The 21,310-nt window shown below is 41.1% G+C and overlaps 1 protein-coding gene across 4 annotated transcripts in view; it reads right to left on the bottom strand.

Annotated features, from left to right (window-relative positions):
• Positions 1 to 213: 213 nt before the first annotated feature.
• PRKAG2 (protein kinase AMP-activated non-catalytic subunit gamma 2) overlaps positions 214 to 21,310 on the bottom strand; it is a 301,021-nt gene continuing 279,924 nt past the window's right edge. For 3 of the 4 annotated variants that reach the window (XM_067470373.1, XM_067470374.1, XM_067470375.1), the window contains 4 exons: positions 20,104 to 20,141; positions 10,799 to 10,945; positions 4,385 to 4,478; positions 214 to 2,414 (listed from right to left, as the gene is read on the bottom strand). In XM_067470373.1, coding sequence (XP_067326474.1) covers positions 2,383 to 2,414; positions 4,385 to 4,478; positions 10,799 to 10,945; positions 20,104 to 20,141 — 311 coding nt within the window. In that variant the 3' untranslated portion in view covers positions 214 to 2,382. Of the gene's footprint in view, positions 2,415 to 4,384; positions 4,479 to 7,593; positions 7,647 to 10,798; positions 10,946 to 20,103; positions 20,142 to 21,310 lie in introns of all 4 variants that reach the window. The other variant, XR_010910204.1, reaches the window with a different exon arrangement.

Raw genomic sequence — 21,310 nt, 5'->3', positions numbered from 1 at the left:
GTGGTTGGACTGGATGGCCCATGAGGTCTCTTCCAACTCTTTGATTCTATGTTTCTATGATTCTATGAATTGTGGGAATTGAAGTTCAAAACACCTGGAGGGCCCAAGTTGGCTCTGGCCTGCTCTATATGATCCTGAGTTATTAACAGGTGAGGACACTTCTAATTTAATAACACAGGAGTCCTCTAGAGACACAACAGTGCTGGACAGGCAGGCAATACAGTTTAATTTTATTGCAAAACATTTTTTGACACCACACAGAAATCAAATCTTGAAAAATGACAAATGCAGAAGACGACAGTGATATGGTATGCAGAAATTTGGTGAAGATGGTTGCCCAAAACAAAGGACGGCAAATCCCAGAAGAAAGCTTAGTCCTGAAGCAGTCGGTTACACCAGTGTTTCTCAACCTGTGGGTCTCCAGATGTTTTGGCCTTCAACTGGTGGTAAACTGGCTGGGATTTCTGGGAGTTGTAGGCCAAAAGATCTGGGGATCCACAGGTTGAGAACCAATGGGTTATACTCATATTACCAAGCCATTGTGGAAAACAGTACAAATGTAATGTAGGACAAATAGAAGTTGGAAGAACTAGACTGGAAGGAACACTTTCAGTTGCTGAATATTTAGTTTCCTGAACAGGAAAAGAGCACCCTTCTCTGATTTTTTTATATAGAAAAGATAACATGATAGTTTCTCCACATAAAGGATTACAATATGAACAGTCTATGTTTAGGTTCTTGTGGGTTTTTTCGGGCTATAGGGCCATGTTCTAGAGGCATTTCTCCTGACGTTTCGCCTGCATCTATGGCAAGCATCCTCAGAGGTAGTGAGGTCTGTTGGAATTAGAAAGGAAACTACCAGGCACATCTTAACACCTCTCAACAAAAGATTTTCCCAGGCTCAGCCAGGCCTTCAAATGCTAATGAAGGTCAGTTGAAACATTCACACCTAGTTCCAGCAGAGAAGAGCTCTTTGCCCCACCCCAGCCATTCCACAGATATATAAACCCATTGTCCCTCTATCTCAGCCTCAACCAAAGAACAAGAGTTCTTTGTCCCACCCTCATTCAACAGGTATAGAAACGCATTTTCCTAATTCCAACAGACATCACTACCTCTGAGGATGCTTGCCATAGATGCAGGCAAAACATCAGGAGAGAATGCCTCTAGAACATGGCCATATAGCCCGAAAAAACCTACAACAACCCAGTGATTCCAGCCATGAAAGCCTTCGACAATACATAGTCGATGTTTAGTTTATGATTATCATCAGTTGTCTACTGAAAGGAATTTATTTGAGTATCTATGTAGTAGACAGTATGCACCAGCACTTTCCTCTTGTAGTGCATTTGAAGAATGAAGGAGTGCAATTTTAAGAGACTTCTGGAACTTTAGAAGAAGGTTTTGAGCATTTGCATTAAGTCTTGTTGGGACAACAGACTTATATACTGATACCTTTAGTACTTAGTATCCAGTGTGTACATGCATACATTCCCCACACTATTTATTTCTTGTGGTTTTTCTTTTGCAGAAACACTAACATTTCTGTTGTGTCTGGCACACTTACATTTTGGGCCTTGATCCAATGGAGAAAACAATGGCATCCATTTTTTGTTATTATTTTCAGTAATGAGAGAACCGATTCTTCTTATATAACAATCAATGTTTTTATTAATGAATATGGTGAAGTTTTAGCTATCCACCAAAGATGTGTAAAAAAATTGCAGAAAATAAAAATAAATAAAGCTGGTTTTAGATCAGTCTCGCTTTACCATCTCTGTTCAGGATGCAACATTTATAAACACACACAAAAAATTGTCATTGAAGTCTTAAAGTAATCTACCGATATTCAAAGTACAACTTTCATGACAAAACTAATGATAACTGAAACTGATTTGGTTTTTTAAACTTTACCAACTTGAATATTCAAATACAGTGTCTCGTTTCACACAAATACTCCCCTCTTATCATGATGGGTAACAGTGATGACATATTGTTGGCTTTTTGACATAAGGCACTATGATATGAATATGCCATACACTTGCCTTATGTCAGAGATCTGCTGCGGACCAGTGACTTCGATCAAATGCAGAAAAAAGGTATTGTTTCAGGATACAGTGCATTTCTGATGGACACCACGTGAAGTCTTTCAGCAAACAGTTTGAAATGCAAGCCTATATGTCATAACATAAGCTTTTTGTCATGCTGCGTCTTTGCGACAGTCACTGGGGAATAATAGACTAGCTACCCATCACACAGTCCAATACACATACATTCTCATCACCATTTGGCTCTTCTCTATTGCCATCTGTGCTCTGCAGGCAAAGATTACCCCGTAGCTTTATTCAAGTTCTTCTACAAAAGTGTGCGTGTTCACAGCAATCATTCAGCTTCGCCTTCCTTTTGTATGGCACCTATAAACAGCAGAAAAAGAGGAAGAGCAATCATGAAGACGGCGGTCCACGCTCTTGTTACATCCCGAATAGACTACTGCAACACACTCTTCGTGGGGCTGCCTTTGAAGACTGTTTGGTTGCTCCAGTGAACAACCAAAGGTCGGCAGCCAGGTTGCTCACCAGAGCGGCATGCAGGAAGCATACAACTCCTCTGTTACGCCAACTCCACTGGTTGCCGATCAGCTTCCAAACACAATTCAAAATGCTGGTTTTAACCTTTCAAGTTCTAACCGGTTCTGGCCCAGACTACCTGTCCTGTTATGAACCACCATGAAGTTTAAGATCTTCAGGATAAGCCCTGATCTCGATTCCACCACAATCACCAACGCGGTTGGTGGGGACGAGAGACAGGTCCTTCTCTGCAGTGGTCCCCCGTCTCTGGAACTCTCTCCCCAGGGACATCAGGTTGGCTATCTCCCTCCTGTCCTTTAGAAGAAAATAGAAGACCTGGCTTTGGGACGAGGTGTTTGATTAGTAGACAGTGGCAATTGCAAAGAAGAATTGGATACTGCGACACTGAATTAATCCCAGACTTGGATTTGGTTTTAACTGGCGTGACTAATCTATTGTTTTAATGAATTGTTTTTAATGTATTGTCGAAACAACCAGGCACATCTTAACACCTCTCAACAAAAGATTCCCCCAGGCTCAGCCAGGCCTTCAAATCCTAATGAAGGTGGGCAGTTGAAACATTCACACCCAGCTCCAGCAGAGAAGGGCTCTTGGCCCCACCCCAGTCATTCCACAGATATATAAACCCATTGTCCTAATTCCAACAGACCTCACTACCTCTGAGGATGCTTGCCATAGATGCAGGCGAAACGTCAGTAGAAAATGCCTCTAGAACATGGCCATATAGCCCGAAAAAACCCACAAGAACCTTGTTTTTAATGTTTTAATGTATCTGTTGACTATTTATATGAAGATAGCATCATACAGTGCTTACATGAGGCCACCCTGAGTCCCCCCTTGGGGGAGAAGGGCGGGGTAAAAGTGTATTAAATAAATAAATAAATAAATAAATAAATAAAATATCTGCATAGTAAATGAACTCTCACTCATTTCTACATTTGCCCCATCAAACTGATGCGTCATGTGTAGGAATGTTTGGTACCAAGAGCAGAGTAGAGTGCGGTGTACCCAGTGCCATATATGAGCTTATGGTAGGAAACTCTAGATACTTCTGGAAGTGTACTTCTGCTTCTTCACTTCCAACAGAATGTCACCATATTTGAGCGGAATACAATGGCCAGGATCTACTTGAATGAAACTGTTAATGCAACAGACCACAGCACAAACAGTTTGATGACCTCTTAGCGTTCACAAAGAGGCATCTAAAGGGGGATTCATTTTGTCATTCGGGAGTTGCAGTTGCTGGGATTTATAGTTAACCTACAAGCAAAGGGCAGTCTGAACTCCACCAATGATGGAACTGAACCAAACTGGGCACACAGAACTCCCATGACCAGGAGAAAATACTGGGAAGAGTTTGGTGGACATTGACCTTGAGTTTGGGAGTTGTAGTTCACCTATATCCAAAGAGCACTGTGGACTCAAACAAGGATGGATCTGGACCAAACTTGGCACGAATACTCAATATGCCCAAATTTGATCACTGGTGGAGTTTGGGGAAAACAGACCCCAACAGTTGAAGTTGATGGGATTTATATATCACCTAAAATCAGAGCATTCTGAAACCTACAAATGATAGAATTGAGTCAAACTTCCCACACAGAATCCCCATGACCAACAGAAAATATTGTGATTTCTGATGGTCTTTGGCGACTCTTTTGACACCCCCTCGTGATCCCCGTGGGGGTCCTGACCGTCAGTTTGAGAAACGCTGCCCTAATAGGAGTTGAGAGGATAATACTAACCGTATAGCACATACAAGGAAGAGTGTTAATATGTAAGTGCAGCATCCGTACCTGTGGGAGAAAGCACTAATGCTTGTAGGATGTCAGAGAGGGAGATGATACCAACAATACTATCGGCTTCATTCACTACCACCAACCGATGAACCTGCAAATGGGGGACAACGCAGAAGAGACAATGGAAGAATTTTTCAGCAAGCAACAGAAAACTACTCCTAACCTACAACTAACTTTAAAAGTAACAATCACATTGTTGAGTAGGATAGTCATTCCTGAAAATTAATATTCAGGTGTCTCCTTTTTAAAAAAAAAAAACAAACCCTTTTTTTGCAAATTACAAAAAGAAAAACACAGACAGGGTCTGTTTTTCCACGAATGCAACTCAATTTGGAACATTTAGTGTTAGAACAATATGTTACTGGGGGAAAAATCATATCCTCCTGCTGTTCCTCAGTGTTAGCCCTATTCATGCATATTTACTTTAGATGGAGAGTCTGTAATTGAAAAGCCTAGGCTATTTTGCTTATGTAGTTGGAACAGGTACACGTTGCACAGAATTAGAAAACGTTCCATGAAAAGAGTATTGTTGAAATCCTAACAAGGTGTTACGAGACATCAAAGTTCTGTTCAGAGAGAGAGAGAGATGGAAAGATTTGAGAATATAAGTGATGTTGCCTTCATTGTGTTGCCAGAGCAGAATGTAAAGTTCGACAGAAAAGATTCCTGCTCATAAATACATTCAAGTGGAAAAGTTCTTGTTAAAAATAGATAGTGTCCGTAAGCCAAATACTGGAACACAATCTACAAGGAACGCATTGAAACCAACACGTCTATTTTTATTATAAGAATGAAACGGAATATTACTCATTTCATATATAATTAAAGCAGATTTAGAATCTGAATAACCCAATTAGGGCTACTTCTTTACAGTTTATGCACTTCAATCCAGGGAGCTATTTTAGTTACATTTTTGATGGCTTGTGTTTACAAAACAGACAATGTATCCGACAATACTTTTGAAAGTTTTGAGTTTTGTACAGAACTTGTTCTTCTTTTCTAGATTAGGTTTGCAATGTATAATTGACATATATATACACACCGTATATATTTGAGTACAAACTGAGTTTTTCAGCCCTTTTTTTAGGCTGAAAAAGCCCCCCTTGGCTTATACTCGAGTCAAAAGTTATTTATTAATTTACTGTTTTTATTATTATTATTATTATTATTATTATTATTATTACTACATTTACATTACTTTATGTTGGAGCATTCAAGGAATCAGTAAGTGTGTGTGTGTGTGTGAACTGTAAAATAAGATGCATGAGGCTGATTGGTTGGGCAATGCCTGGGGAGACAGCTGAGCCTGGGACTTTTGGTTACTATTACATTTTTGTTCAGGCTTGAGTTACACAGGTGCACAGAAAGAAGCTGAGAGAGAGTTTGGAGTGTACTCTTGCTTCATGAGCTGTTGAAGGAGTTTATGCACATGGACAGAGAATGACCGTTTGAAATCTCTCATAAAAAGGACTTTATGTGCGCTGAATAAATGGATCACATTATACATATGTTGTTCCGAGCTATGAAGGGTAAGCTACTTGTTCTTTACTGTTCATCTGCATGGCATATTTTCTTTCTCTTGCAAAGCAGTGTGTGGGCTGATCAAACGTAAACTACATGTGGTTTATTTTACATTATGTCACACTTTACATTATTATTATTATTATTACATTTATTATTTTACTCTATTATTGCATGTGTCATTTTTTCTATTTATTATTGTTATTATTACACTTATTCTTTTAATCTATTATTTTATTACATTTATTATTTTGCTCTATTATTACTGTTATTATTACATTTCCATTATTTTACTCTATTATTACTGTTCTTATTAAATTTCCATTGTTTTACTCTATTATTTGTATTACATTTTACTCTCTTTATTATTATTGGAAGGATATGTAAGCACATTTACATTGAAGAAGGTTAGAATAGTGGTTTCATAAGAGCTGGACAGGCTTATCTTAAACTACAGCTTTATGTAAATATTCAAAAACATTTAACCTACGGATGCCTCAATTAATGTAATTTTATTGGGATCTGTTTTTATTTTGAAATTTACCAGTAGCTGCTGCATTTCCCATCCTCGGCTTATACTCGAGTCAATACGTTTGCCCAGGTTTTTTTGTGGTAAATTTAGGTACCTCAGCTTATATTCAGGTAGGTTTAACTGGTGCTCCTTACAGGGAGAGGTCAACCCTCCTGTTTAAGGAGCTCCATTGGGCTGCAGTTCATTTTCCGGTCCCAATTCAAGGTGCAGGTGCTTACCTATAAAGCCCTAAACGGTTTGGGACCCATCTACCTGCGTGACTGCATTTCTGTATACGAACCCACACGATCTCTTCGATCATCTGGAGAGGCCATACTCACGACCCCACCTTCATCGCAAGCGCGATTGGTGGGGACGAGGGACAGGGCCTTCTCAGTGGTGGCCCCTTGACTTTGGAACACACTCCCCAAGGACATTAGGCATGTCCCAACTCTGGCAGTCTTTAGGAGGAATCTGAAAACGTGGTTGTTCCAGTGTGCCTTCCCAGAATAAGGAAACTCTAAGCAATATATCCCTAAATGCACTTTACTAGTGATCTAGGATTGTCTGCTCGCACCTATCCTAGTTATATGTCACCTGGTCATGCCCAGCATTATTTTAAAAATTTTAACATTTGGCCCTGCCACAGGTTTTTAATGCGTCATGGTGTTATTGTTAATGTTTACTGCTTTGTTTATAATTTTATTTATTGTCTGTATTGTTGTTGTTGTTGTTGGTTTTACTGATGTGTTTGGGCTCAGCCTCTTGTAAGCCACACCGAGTCCTTCGGGGTATAAATAAAGGTTTATTATTATTATTATTATTATTATTATTATTATTATTAAATTGAACTATATATATAGAGAGAGAGAGAGAGAGAGAGAGAGAGAGACCGAGAGACCGAGACCATGTTTGGATAACCACATTTCAAGTATTTAAAAGATCTACCATCCTCTCAAACGCATCCTAAGCCATGCAAAGGATTTAGTTTTCTATGACTTATCTCTTTCTCTCCATCATTTTCTCATTACGCAACCACTTTCAGGGCATACATGAAAGAGAACTCGTGACATACAAAAGAAAGAGATAGAGGAAGGCCTTTATCAAAGAGATAAACACAGTCAGTGGCATGTAAAGAGACTTCAAGAATTCAGGACAGAGGTGAACTACATACCGGCCAGGCAACTTAGAGCTCCTCTTCTCTTGTATTTGAACAGTCATACCCACCTGATACAATGGGGAACACAGGAAAGAAATAGAAAAGGGGGGAAATTCTATTTTTATATGTTTCTCTTACGTTGGTGATATTTTAGATAGGGGGTATTAGGATGGATGGGTTTAGTATGACTATTAAGGAAGGGGTTATTACACAACTGAATTCCTTGGCCACCTTTCTAAAATTCAGCAGTCTCGATGCTCAGAAGGCTACTGAGTAATCAAGCAACAATACAAACAATCGTTTGGCAAGAGAAATATGCACAACATTACATTTTGTAATTTAGCAATACAAATATAACCACCTTCTGAAAACACACTACTAACTACTGCTATATCACTATGTATGGTAAATAAAAGCAAAATAAAAGGGGTATCCAAATAAACCAGAGTCAAAACAGAAGTGGAGGCTTATACCAAGTCAGGAGTGCGTTTTAAATGCTGGTTTTCCTCCTAAAGAAGAATATAACTGAGAACATTTTGAATATTACTTTTTCAAACCACACTATGGAGTTATGGCAACAGGTGGATAGGGAAGCTATCTGCTTAAAGAGCATGTGCTCCAATAATGATGACGATTGCAGGGGAATGTTCCCCGAAAGGGGCTCCACTTTGGGCTAATTCCAGCCTAGAAGAAACAAACAAAACTTTGAAAGTGATGGTTGAGAGCTTTGATTTATAACTTGCAAGGGAATCTCATTTCCTGAAAACTCGATGGGGAGAAACTTTTCCTACAAAAACAAAACAAAAAAAACCCCAACTAAACTAAGAACACTGTAACAAAATAATAGCAGTTCTTGAATAACCACTGATTCAGTGAATTCATCTTGTAAACACTCCACACCAAACCACCATCTCTCATCAGTGCATCAATATCACCATGCGTGTTTGCAGATGACCATAACATTCTCCAAGGCTTGGATCCCATGCTCTAGCACCGTGGTTCTCAACCTGTGGGTCCCCAGAGGTTTTGGCCTTCAATTCCCAGAAATCCTAAGAACTGGTAAACTGGCTGGGATTTCTGGGAATTGTACCAAACACTTGGGGACCCACAGGTTGAGAACCACTGCGAGTCTAGCATGAGAGTTATCCCATTACAACAATATGACAGCAACTTAGACGTGGCTTATCATAATATCAGTATTACTTTCGTGTTGACCCACAAATCTTTCCTCCAGTCTCTCTTCCCCACCACCTACGAACAAGTGATGGAAGCAGGGACTAAAGCAGGAAAGTTTCGTGAAAACACTTTGGTTTGTTCTGGTTCTTGTATTGTCCTTGTTAACCAAAGTGTCCTCCAGCCATTTCACTAACCAGGGTTTCAGAATGTGATTTGTTCTCACTAACCATAGTCTCTGTAATGTTCAAACCTGGGTAAATGTGTTGTTTGTTTAATCTGAACCATGAATACTTTCAATCTTTTTCTTAGGCTAATTCTAAGACCTGGTACCCATGGTCTTCTATTATCTATTAGCCTAACCTAGGCATGGGCAAACTTTGGCCCTCCAGGTGTTTTGGACATTGTGACGAATTCCCTACCTGTTAGGCTAGGAAAAGCACAGAAAGGTAGGCCCAAGAAGTTCAGCAGCCATTTTAGAAGGGTACCAGGGGCATCCATCTTGGAACCTCATTTCCTGGAAGGGAGCGTGCTTAGGAGCAGCTTGGAGGGAAATGAGGGGAGTTTGTGATTGGGTGGGAGAGAGCGGGCAGAGCTTAAAATAAAAAAATGACTTTAACAGGACGTTTCGAAATCTGACAGCTCAGATTGAGTCTGGGTGTCAAAGAAGAAAGAGTTAGAGTTTGGTGTAAAGAAGAGAAGAGTTAGGGAAGCCTGAAGTTGGTCAGTTAGTCAGCAGAGTTAGTTATTGAGAAGATTTTAAAGCTATTGGTAAAGATAACTGGTGGAGGAGTGAAGAGACAGATCCAAACAGGAAATGGCTGTCTGTGGGGGAGTTTAGGATTACTGGGCAGAGAGGAATCCTGTCAGTAATTTCTGGTGTGAGAGAGGAGTGTTATGTGCAACTAAGTTTTGAACTGCTTAACGAAACCGTACGCTTTATTCAATATTAAAACAGCTAAGCTTAATGCTGGTTTTGTTCAAGTTCTCTCAAATAAACAACATTGTTATTTGTTCACAACCATCTGCCTCATGTGTGCCTCTGTGTGAGAAGTTTCCAAAGCAATTTACTGCAGAAATCAAAGGTTAAATGGTGGCAGCGTATATTTTTTTAAAGCAATCTCTTCAGTGTTACCTTAGAGAACAAGGCCTGAGTGCGAATCCCGCCCATTCTAGCCTAAAGATACTTCAAGCCAAGCCAAGGGCTTAACATTTCTTTTAAAGGGTGGTGGTTGCCAGTGTTCTTTCGAAAGATTTTTCGGCCAGAGGATTGTTCCAGTTTTTTTTACAGCTTTTGATTTTTAATTAAAGAAGCCACATTGCATTACAAGTGGTGTACAGTTGGTGGGATTTGTACCTAAATAATCCCCTATCTTTTACAATTGGTCTGCAGCGTGTGGGATTTTATATTTGGTGGCAAGCATTGGGATTTTACAATTAAATAGTCCCTAATTTTTTATAGACATCAACTCCCACAATTCCTAACAGCCTCAGGCCCTTCCCTTTCTCCCCCCAGTCGCTTAAGGAAGGAGCCTGAGGCTATTAGGAATTGTGGGAGTTGACGTTCAACACACCTGGAGGGCCAAAGTCTGCCCATGCCTGGCCTAACCCAACTGATGGACTCAGGAAACATTGAGTGAAGGGAATCATTCTAAGAATTAATAGTTATGCTGCACAATCATGTTTACCAAAAATGCATCTTGAGTGAAGTGTTCATTTTGCAGTATTGCTTAAGTAATTTCATTAAGTCTTGTGTATAATTAAGAAATCTGTCAGCATTTCAAAAGCAGGGCAAGTATTTCAATTCCCAGACTCAGGGAAAGGCAAAACCCAACAAATCTTGCCAAGAGAACCCCATAATAGGTTTGCCTTATAGTTGCTGTAAGTCAGAAGTTACTTGGAAGACACACAATAATAACAAAGATCCCATGAAGTACATTATTGTCATTTGAGTTGTGAGTTTAGGGCTGAATGTAATTTTGGAAAAAATCTTCACAATGGTGCCATCGCCTGAGTCAGAGATATAGTGTGGCCCAAGAAATCTCACCTCGGCTTTTACTATCCGGTCCACAATGGTCTCCAGTGTTTCCAGCTTACTGCATTTCACAACACCTTCAAAATACTGAGAGCGGTGTTGGAGGGCTTGCGTCACCGTGATATCTAAGTTATTATAAGTTTTTTCAGCAGCAAGATTCTGGGGGGGAAAAGCAGCGATATAAGTACGAGTTTACATTTTACAAACAACGAAGCAATGGCATTTGACATCTTAGTCCAGAGGTGTGAATTATTTCACAAACAGAATAATGTTTAATAAAGGCACTGTAATGGGTACAATGAGTACAATCCAGATTGGAAGTTTGTTGATGCTAGAAATTGAGGGATTAAATCAAAATTACCACTAAAAATAAAATAATTAAATTGGTTGAATTAATGTTAATACAATACACGTTTTCACAACAGACTACAGGATTTTCAGAGAATGATATGATTTTATCCATAATTCCTTCTATTAATGGGTCCTTGGAAAGTGCTCTTTCGACTTTTTAAATTTGCCTTCTCAAGCCATGCTCCTTCCCCCCTTCAGATATACTACAAAAGCCACTAAAGCAGTGTTTCTCAACGTGGGGGTAGGGACCCCTAGGGAGGTCGCAATGGGGTGTCAGAAGGGTCGCCAAAGACCATCAGAAAACAGTATTTTCTGTTTGTCATGGAGGTTGTGTGAGAGAAGTTTGGACTAATTCTATCGTTGGTGGGGTTCAGAATGCACTTTGATTGTAGGTGAACTATAAATCCCAACAACTACAACTCCCAAATGTCAAGGTCTATTTCCCCCAAACTCTACCGGTGTTCACATTTAGGCATATTGAATATTCATGCCAAGTTAAGTCCAGATCAATCATTGTTTGAGTCCACAGTGCTCTCTGAATGTAAATGAACTACAATTCCAAAACTCAAGGTCACTGCCCACCAAATCCTTCCAGTATTTTCTATTGGTCATGGGAGTTCTGTGTGCCAAGTTTGGTTCAATTCCATCATTGGTGGAGTTCGGAATGCTCTTTGATTGCAGGTTAACTATAAATCCCAGCAACTACAACTCCCAAATGTCAAGGTCTGTTTCCCACAAACTCTACTGGTGTTCACATTTAGGCATATTGAATATTCATGCCAAGTTAAGTCCAGATCAATCATTGTTTGAGTCCACAGTGCTCTCTGAATGTAAGTGAACTACAACTCCAAAACTCAAGGTCACTGCCCACCAAATCCTTCCAGTATTTTCTATTGGTCATGGGAGTTCTATATGCCAAGTTTGGTTCAGTTCCATCATTGGTGGAGTTTGGAATGCTCTTTGATTGTAGGTTAACTATAAATCCCAGCAACTACGACTCCCAAATGACAAAATCAACGCCCCCCCCCCCCCCCGAACCAAATTTGGGCATATTGGGTATTTGTGCCAAGTTAAGTCCAATGAATGAAAATACATCCTGAAGATCAGATATTTACATTACTATTCATAACAGTAGCAAAATTACAGTTATGAAGTAGAAATGAAAATAATTTGATGGTTGGGGGTCACCACAACATGGGAAACTGTAATAAGGGGTCGTAGCATTAGGAAGGTTGAGAACCACTGCACTAAAGGATCAGTTGGTGAGGATAGTAAGAATCCAAAGTGTTGAGTTTCATTCCTGACTGCATAAGTCTTCAGCCCTCAATGAGTAGTTAGCCTAGCTAGAATTAGAGTGAGGGACTTCTTCCCCGAAGTTCCTATGCATGCCTATCTCAGAACGGGCTTTGTTTACTCTTCCTGCTTGCCACTATCTCCTCCCCCATTGAATACTTAGCAAGGTGATATCTCTGAGGGATGAGGTAACTTCCTCTTTAAAGGTATTTGGATTGCTTGGGGTTTTATTGCCCTTGTGAGGCCATGTGGTCATTCTCCATTTTGGCCTCTCCCTCTCTCTCTTCCTTTGTCTTCCTTGAGTGAGGACCCATCTTGCCTTCATCCAGGCAAGAATTGGCTTCATGGATACTATTTTGTTTTGTTATCCTTTTTCTTTTCTTAGAAGGTAGCTTAGTAAGCTAATTAGCTCCAAGAACCTTTTCTATCCAAAATGGATTTCTTTTGACTTATATATATATATATATATATATATATATATATATATATATATAGAACCTATGAAATTGTGGCTCCTGCAACCCTGTTCCATCCTACTGAATGGAGACTAATCCTTGCTCAGTTCACGTAAACTTTTGCTAGCTATGAACTGCACTTCTGGTACTCTGCTATAATTTTTTGGAATCACCCCAAGTTAGGGTTATCTTTGAGCCTCACAGCTCCTGATTCCCATCACAATTTTATCCAACTCTTCATAACCTCATGGACCAATCCATGCTAGAGCTCCCTGTCGGCCATGGCCATCCCCAGCTCCTTCAAGATCAAGCCAGTCATTTCAAGGATACCATCCATCTTGCCCTTGGTTGGCCCCTCTTCCTTTTTTCTTCCATTTTCCCCAGCCTAATTGTCTTCTCCAAGCTTTCCTGTCTTCTCATTATATAATAATAATAATAATAATAATAATAATAATAATAATAATTTATTTATACCCCGCCACCATCTCCCCAAAGGACTTGGAGCGGCTTACATGAGGCCAAGCCCAACAACACATTGATAAAACAACAGACAATAGTAAAAACAACAAGCAATAAGCAAAATAAACAATACAATTAGTATAACTCAGACATGGGCAATAACACAGAAGAATTTAAAAACCTATGGCTGGGCCTGATGTAATAGTTAAAACTTTAAAACTAAATGCTGGACATGAACAAGGATGTATCCAATAGGAGGGCTTTAAACCAAGAGTAGAGAGCAACCCAACGGGTAATTAAAGTGCTTTTCAGGGTATTTTGCAGGGGATTTTTCTTTTATTCAGGGAAGGCACACTGGAACAGCCACATTTTCAGGCTCCTCCTAAAGATTGCCAATGTGGGGGCTTGTCTGAAAGCATTTCATCTTGGCCACATCATGAGAAGACAGGAAAGCTTAGAGAAGACAATGATGCTGGGGAAAATGGAAGGCAAATGGAAGAGGGGCCAACCAAGGGCAAGATGGATGGTATCCTTGAAGTGACTGGCTTGACTCTGAAGGAGCTGGGGGTAGTGACGGCCGAAAGGGAGCTCTGGTGTGGGCTAGTCCATGAGGTCACAGAGTCGGAAGTGACAAACTTCATCTTTGCCTCTAATATCCTTCCTTCCAGTGAGCAGTCAGGCATTATTTCCTGGACTATGGACTGGTTGGATCTTCTTGTGGTCCAAGGTACTCTCAGAATTTTTTTCCAACACCACAGTTCAAAAGTGTCTATCTTCCTTCGCTCAGCCTTCCTTATGGTCCAGCTCTTGCATCCATGGGTTACTACAGAGAATACCATTGCTAAGAGTCCAATTTTTTTGTGTCGCGTCAGGAGCAGCTTGAGAAACTGCAAGTCGCTTCTGATGTGAGAGAATTGGCCGTCTGCAAGGACGTTGCCCAGGAGACGCCCAGATGTTTTTGATGTACTACCATCCTTGTGGGAGGCTTCTCTCATGTCCCCACATGGGGTGCTGGAGCTGATAGAGGGAGCTCATCCGCACTCTCCCCGGATTTGAACCTGCGACCTGCCAGTCTTCAGTCCTGCCGGCACAGGGGTTTAACCCACTGCGCCACCAGGGACTCCTAAGTCCAATATCAGGCTGGAAATAGTAGGGAGTCTCGTCTTACATAGAATCATAGAATCAAAGAGTTGGAAGAGACCTCATGGGCCATCCAGTCCAACCCCCTGCCAAGAAGCAGGAATATTGCATTCAAATCACTCCTGACAGATGGCCATCCAGTCTCTGTTTAAAAGCTTCCAAAGAAGGAGCCTCCACCACACTCCGGGGCAGAGAGTTCCACTGTTGAACGGCTCTCACAGTAAAGAAGTTCTTCCTCATGACTACAACATCTTCAATTAAGTCTTGTCACCCATCTGTATTTCTCTCCTCTCAACCATCTGCCAACACGTAGGCTTTACTTTCACACTTCAAATTATTCTCTCAAAGGTTAATGAGGAGCAGTGTTAAAGGTTACTGCAAAGCAATGGGCTTCTTTCAGCCAGAGGCATTGATCTACTACAAGCGCAACAGCAGCAAATCTTGGTGGAGATGTCTTCATCAGAAATATTTTAAATGCCCCAGAGCTGTTGCAGTGCATCTTGACATATAACCAAGTAATTAACTGCCTTCTTTCTTGCATTCTCACTTTTTTTCTGCAAATATCACTAGCAGAGCACGTTTTACACGAAGGAGATAGGGATCTAAACAAACTGCTGTTCCCTGCACGCATATTAGCTCTGTGCTGACTTATTTGAATCTTTTAGCCTTGCATGAAATATTAATGAATCCAAGTCATGTCTGCATCCAAGCTGCCTGTCAGTCTTGCAGGAAATGTTCAGGAAGGAATCAAAGTAGCCCAGAGAATGATGATTACATTATCATTAAAGCATCTCAAAATATCCGCTCTGGCAGCCTTGCCTTGCTGATCCTTTGCGGTCAAGCTCTAAAACCGTATCTTTTCACATCTCGTATCAGTTGTGAATTGAAAGTTCCAACTCAAACTCTCAGTATTGCGAGAGATAATTTTCAGCAAGCATTTCACTTACTGATCCAAGTGTATTGCACTGTATGAGCAGTAAGAAGTTTCAGGGGGACTCATGACTCAATAATATATGGAACCCCCTAAATAAAGCCAATAGAAATTAGAGAAGAAATGGAAATACTTATTTGCCAATAATAATAATAATAATAATAATAATAATAATAATAATAATAATAGACAGAGTTTTGGAGCACAATAGTCCTGACCTCTCAATCGTGTCAAAAAACCAAGTATGGATCATCGATATTGCAATCCCAGGTGACAGCAGGACTTTTTTTTTTTGTCGTTTCAGGAGTGACTTGATAAAGTCACTTCTGGTGTGAGAGAATTGGCCGTCTGCAAGGACGTTGCCCAGGGGATGCCTGGATGATTTTGATGTTTTTATCATCCTTGTGGGAGGCTTCTCTCATGTCCCCGCATGAGGAGCTGGAGCTGATAGAGGGAGCTCATCTGCCTCTCCCCGGATTCGAACCTGCGAACTGTCAGTCTTCAGTCCTGCCGGTACAGGGGTTTAACCCACTGCGCCACCGGGGGCTTCACAGGACTGAAGAGAAACAACTGGAAAAGCTGACATGATACGAGGATTTAAAGATTGAACTGCAAAGACTCCGGCACAAGCCAGTAAAGGTGGTCCCAGTGGTGATCGGCACACTGGGTGCAGTGCCTCAAGACCTTGGCATGCACTTAAACACAATCGGCACTGACAAAATTACCATCTGCCAGTTGCAAAAGGCCACCCTACTGGGATCTGCACGCATACATCACACAGTTCTAAACACTTGGGAAGTGTCCAACATCTGATCCAATACAACAGCCAGCAAAGTGACCTTGTTTACTGTGTACTAATCTTGTTATGTTTCAAATAACCTTTTTTTATATCCCGCCACCATCTCCCAAAAGGGACTTGGGGTAGCTTACAAGGCACTCCAAGGGTAGTATATAACATAACCAGTACAAGAGCATAAAAACAATATCACATAAAAGTTAGAAAAACAAACACTATTAACACATAAAATAAAAACTCAGTTTAAAATGCAGACCATCTGTAGTTAAAATTAGCTGCCTTCAAATCACAACTAAAGTGCCAAAGTGTCAACCCCATATAGGCCCATTTCAGCCCACTTGAGGCCAAAAGCCTGCTTAAAAAATCCATGTTTTTAGTTTGGCTCAGAAGTAGTCAAGGGTGGTGGTGAGGCTAACCTAATATCTTCTGGGAGGCTATTCCAGAGCGGAGGAGCCATCTCAGAGAAGGCCATCTCTCTTGTTCCCACCAGCCGCGCTTGAGACGGTGGTGGAACTGAGAGAAGGGCCTCCCCTGCCGATCTCAAAGCCCACGCTGGTTCATAGAAAGAGATGCAGTCTCAAAGATAGGTTGGACTCAATACGTATAGGGCTTTGTAAGTAATAACCTGCACTTTAAATTGAGCCTGAAATTTTTTTGGAAGCCTGTGGTGTTGCTTGAGTATGTTCCCTATAACTAGCTCCAGTTAGTAATCTGGCAGGCAACCTTTGTACTAACTGCAGTTTTAGAACAGTCTTCAAAGACAGCCCCACATAGAGTGCATTACTGTAGTCTATTGTGGATGTAACTAAGGCATTAAACCACCGTGGCCAAGTCAGGCTTTTCGGGGTATAGTCACAGCTGGTGCTCAAGTTTTAACTGTAAGAAGGCCCTCCCGACTACCACTGGCACCTGAGCTTCAAGTGTCAATGATGAGTTCAGACTGCAGACCTGTGCCCTCGGGGGGGGGGGGGGGTGTAACCCCATCGAGCACAGGTTGCCACCCTATACCCTGATTGGCCACACGACTGACCAGGAGGACCTCAGTCTTGTCAGGATTAAGCTTCAGCTTGTTAGCCCTCATCCAGTCCATCAAAGCAGCCGAGCACTAGTCCAGGATCGGGGGGCTTCTTTGGAACTTGGTAGAAAAGAGTAATAGAGTTGAGTGTCTTCTGCGTAGAGATGGCACCAAACTCCAAAACTCTGGATGAACCAACAAAGACACACTCTCCTTGTCAAGCTTGCTGAGGAGGTTATCCATCAAGGCAACCAAAGCCATCTCCGTACTGTGACCAGACCTGAAATCAGACTACAATGGATCCATATAATCAGTTTCGTCCAAGAATCTCTGGAACAAGACACAATCTCCATACAGCTCATGGGAGGCTTTCCTTCAATGCTAAAGAACCTGACATTATTAAGAGCCAAAGATGCCTACGGACTTCTAAGGAAACCACTCCTTCTGACACATACTCAATTTGTCAGTTTCAGGCAATAGCTCACTATTCTCTTGCTTTTAATATACACAAGGTAATAAAAGGAAAGCCATGGGATATACTTCCTCCAATCCTAATACTGCTCATGGGATCCTCCTCTCTTATTGAATCTTGCAGAGAGAGAACACCACTCTCCCCTTAGCAAATCTTATTGACCTAAAATACTTAATGTGGTAAAGTGAAGCGTTAATTAAACCTATGGAGTTCAGCCACATGGGATGGTGGATCTAATTACTTAGCAATTCAGCACATTCACTATCATTTTCCTCTCCAACATGTGATCTAAATAGATCTGTAGCTGTAGGGGAAAAAATGCAAGCATAATATTATACCCAAACTTCCGTTCGACATAAAAGGATTAATGTGCCTCTATTAAACATGTTTTGACTCAGTACAGATTAACGCTGCCTGATCTCCTCAACATTGTATGTACATTTCTTTCCTCTCATATTGGAATTACCTTTCAATTTGGACCAATTATTTTACTAACCAGTTTGTAAGCTCATTGTAACTTACGGGGGAAAAATGTGGTTTAGAACTAAGTGGGGATAGGTGGATATAATCTCATTATACTTACCTTCAGAACTAAAAATGAGTGGGAAATATTCATGGAAGAGGTGAGAATTAACATATATACAAGTCCACAAAGTGCTGGTGATCTCCTAACCTTTACTACACTACTAGCTTGGCATTGTCCAGGTTACTAGAATCATAGAGTTGGAAGAGACCTCGTGGACCATCCAGTCCAACCCCCTGCCAAGAAGCAAGAAAATTGCATTCAAAGCACCCCCGACAGATGGCCATCCAGCCTCTGTTTAAAAGCTTCTAAAGAAGGAGCCTCCACCACACTCCAGGGCAGAGAGTTCCACTGCTGAACACCTCTCATAGTCAGGAAGGTCTTCCTAATGTTCAGATAGAATCTCCATTCTTGTAGTTTGGGACCATTGTTCTGCGTCCTAGTCTCCAGGGCAGCAGAAAACAAGTTTGCTCCCTCCTCCCTATGACTTCCCCCCACATATTTATACATGGCTATCATGTCTCCTCTCAGCTTTTGCTTCTGAATGCTAAATATGCCCAGCTCTTTAAGCTGCTCCTCATAGGGCTTGTTCTCCAGACCCTTGATCATTTTAGTCGCTCTCCTCTGGACACATTCCAGCTTGTCAACATCTCCCTTCAATTGTGGTGCCCAGAATTGGACACAATATTCCAGATGTGGTCAAACCAAGGCATAATAGAGGGGTATTAGAAGAAGTTATGTTTTTATTTTGCAAAATGCATAAGGTTGTGGGTGTATTGCAACTCACATCATGCCAGATGACATCCCAGAAACTCCATCAATATTTAAAAGGTTGTCATGTTGGGCAAGTTTGTTCTAGATGCAGTGTTGGAGGGGTTCAGTGTGTTCTCCAGTGGCAGGATGAATTCCAACTCCCACCTTGGTTAGGTCTAGGTCCATCATTGGTGGGGTGTAGAGTGCTCTTTGATTGCAGGTGAACTATAAATCCCAGTACCTACAACTAACAAATGTCAGGGCCAATTCCCACCCCAAACCCACCAGTATTCAAATGTTGGCATATTGCATATGCGTGCTGAATTTGGTGCAGATCTATCATTGTTTGCATTCACAGTGCTCTCTGGATGTAGGTGAACTATAATTCCTATACCTCAAGGTGAATTTCCCCCCATGCCCTCCTGTCATCGTTGGTGGGGTCCAGAGTGTTTTTTGATTGCAGGTGAACTATAAATCCCAGTACCTACAATGGCTATAAATCAGGGTGATTTCCACCCAAACCTCTCCAGTATTTTTGCTGGTCATGGGGTTCTGTGTGCCATATTATTTTCAGGGTCATCGTTGGTGGGGTCCAGAGTGTTCTTTGATTGCAGGTGAACTATAAATCCCAGTACCTACAATGGCTATAAATCAGGGTGATTTCCCCCCAAACCTCTCCAGTATTTTTCTTAAGACATGTGCCAAATGTGGTTCAGGTCCATTGTCAGTGGGGGTCACAGTGCCCTGACTTGATGCACGGTGAACTACAACTTCCATCATGTGGAGTCAGTGTCCTAAACTCCTCCAGTATGTTTAGCTGCAGCTCAGTTCTGCTCTGTTTGTGCTTTGCTTGTACTTTTCCTACATGGCAGGGGGTTGGACTAGATGGCCCACGTGGTCTCTTCCAACTCCATTATTCAAAACAATTTGGAAATCTTGGTAGTGCAAACTAAGTATGTCACACAGAAAAACCATGCAAGTTATGACTCCGTTCTCTTAACTGAGAAACCATAAGGTTTTCTAAACTATGATCTAAAATCCATTCCTGTAATTTTGGTATATGAATAGAAATGTATAATCAAAAAGCAACATTGCAAGACTAAGTAAAATATAAAATGCTAATACTTACAATTACATCAAATTTGGAATAAATATCTACAACTTTTCCTGCAAAGAAAAAAATATATTTTTAATCATGTGACAGCAAATATCTGACAAACAAAATATAAAATCTGTAAGTCTTAACTATAGTGCATAATAGTGGAAAAATAAATAGTGATTATTATTTTGTTGACATATATGTGAATGCCCTGGGTTTTTTTTTTCCGCGTCTGAAGCAACTTGAGAAATTGCAAGTCGCTTCTGGTGTGAGAGAATTGACCATCTGCAGGGACGTTGTCCATGAGACGGCCGGATGATCAAAGTTTTACCATCCTGTGAGAGGCTTCTCTCATGTCCCTGTATGAGAAGCTACAGCTCAACAGACAGGAGCTTACCCCGCTCCCTTGATTTGAACCACCGACCTGTCAGTCAACATGTCCTGACATAACAAGGGTTTAACACATTATGCGACTGGGGGCTCCTGTGTCCTGGTAGTGCAGCAGATTAAACCGCTGAGCTGCTGAACTTGCTGCCCAAAAGGTCATGAGTTCGAAGCCAGCCCGGGTTGGACTGGGTTTCCAACCAATTGTGTAGCTTGTTGTCAACCTTTGCAACCCAAAAGACAGTTGCAACCCGAAAGACACTCAGCCAGCTGCACCACAATCCCAGTGTGGTAACGATGCACCATGCAGTCATGCTGGCCACATGACCTTGGGGGTGTCTATGGACAACACCGGCTCTTTGGCTTACAGATAAGCACCACCCCCAGAGTCAGATATAATTAGATTTAATGTCAAGGGGAAATCTTTATCTTTAACACTTTATCACTATTCTTGCTCACAAGATTGCACCTGTTATGAGAATATGGTTAAAGCTGTGATGGGTGCAAGCAGATGGACTGTCTGAATCTTGAAGCTTAGTTATTCTGAATCCAGAAACAGTACTTTTTGTTTCTTTCTCCCTCCTGTTAAATCTGGTAGGAATAATAATTAGAACGCTATTTCCTCCCTCCCATTTTCTGTGCATCTTGTGACAGATCTTCTAACAAAGTTAAATGGGAAAGTATTTCTATGAGAGAGTTCCGATTTTCAAGTTACACAACATACCCTCATTGTTTTACGGTCCCCTTCTTCTACTAATTTGCAGAATTTACGATTTTCAACTCTCCGTTGCAATTTGACATTCTTTCCCCTTGAAATTTGTCCTTCTCCAATACAGTGAAGTCCTAAATCCAT

The sequence above is a fragment of the Anolis sagrei genome, chromosome 6, assembly GCF_037176765.1.
Source record: "Anolis sagrei isolate rAnoSag1 chromosome 6, rAnoSag1.mat, whole genome shotgun sequence".
Taxonomy (NCBI): domain Eukaryota; kingdom Metazoa; phylum Chordata; class Lepidosauria; order Squamata; family Dactyloidae; genus Anolis; species Anolis sagrei.
The sequence above is the reverse complement of the archived record's forward strand: the minus strand, read 5'-3'. Positions and strand labels throughout refer to the sequence as shown.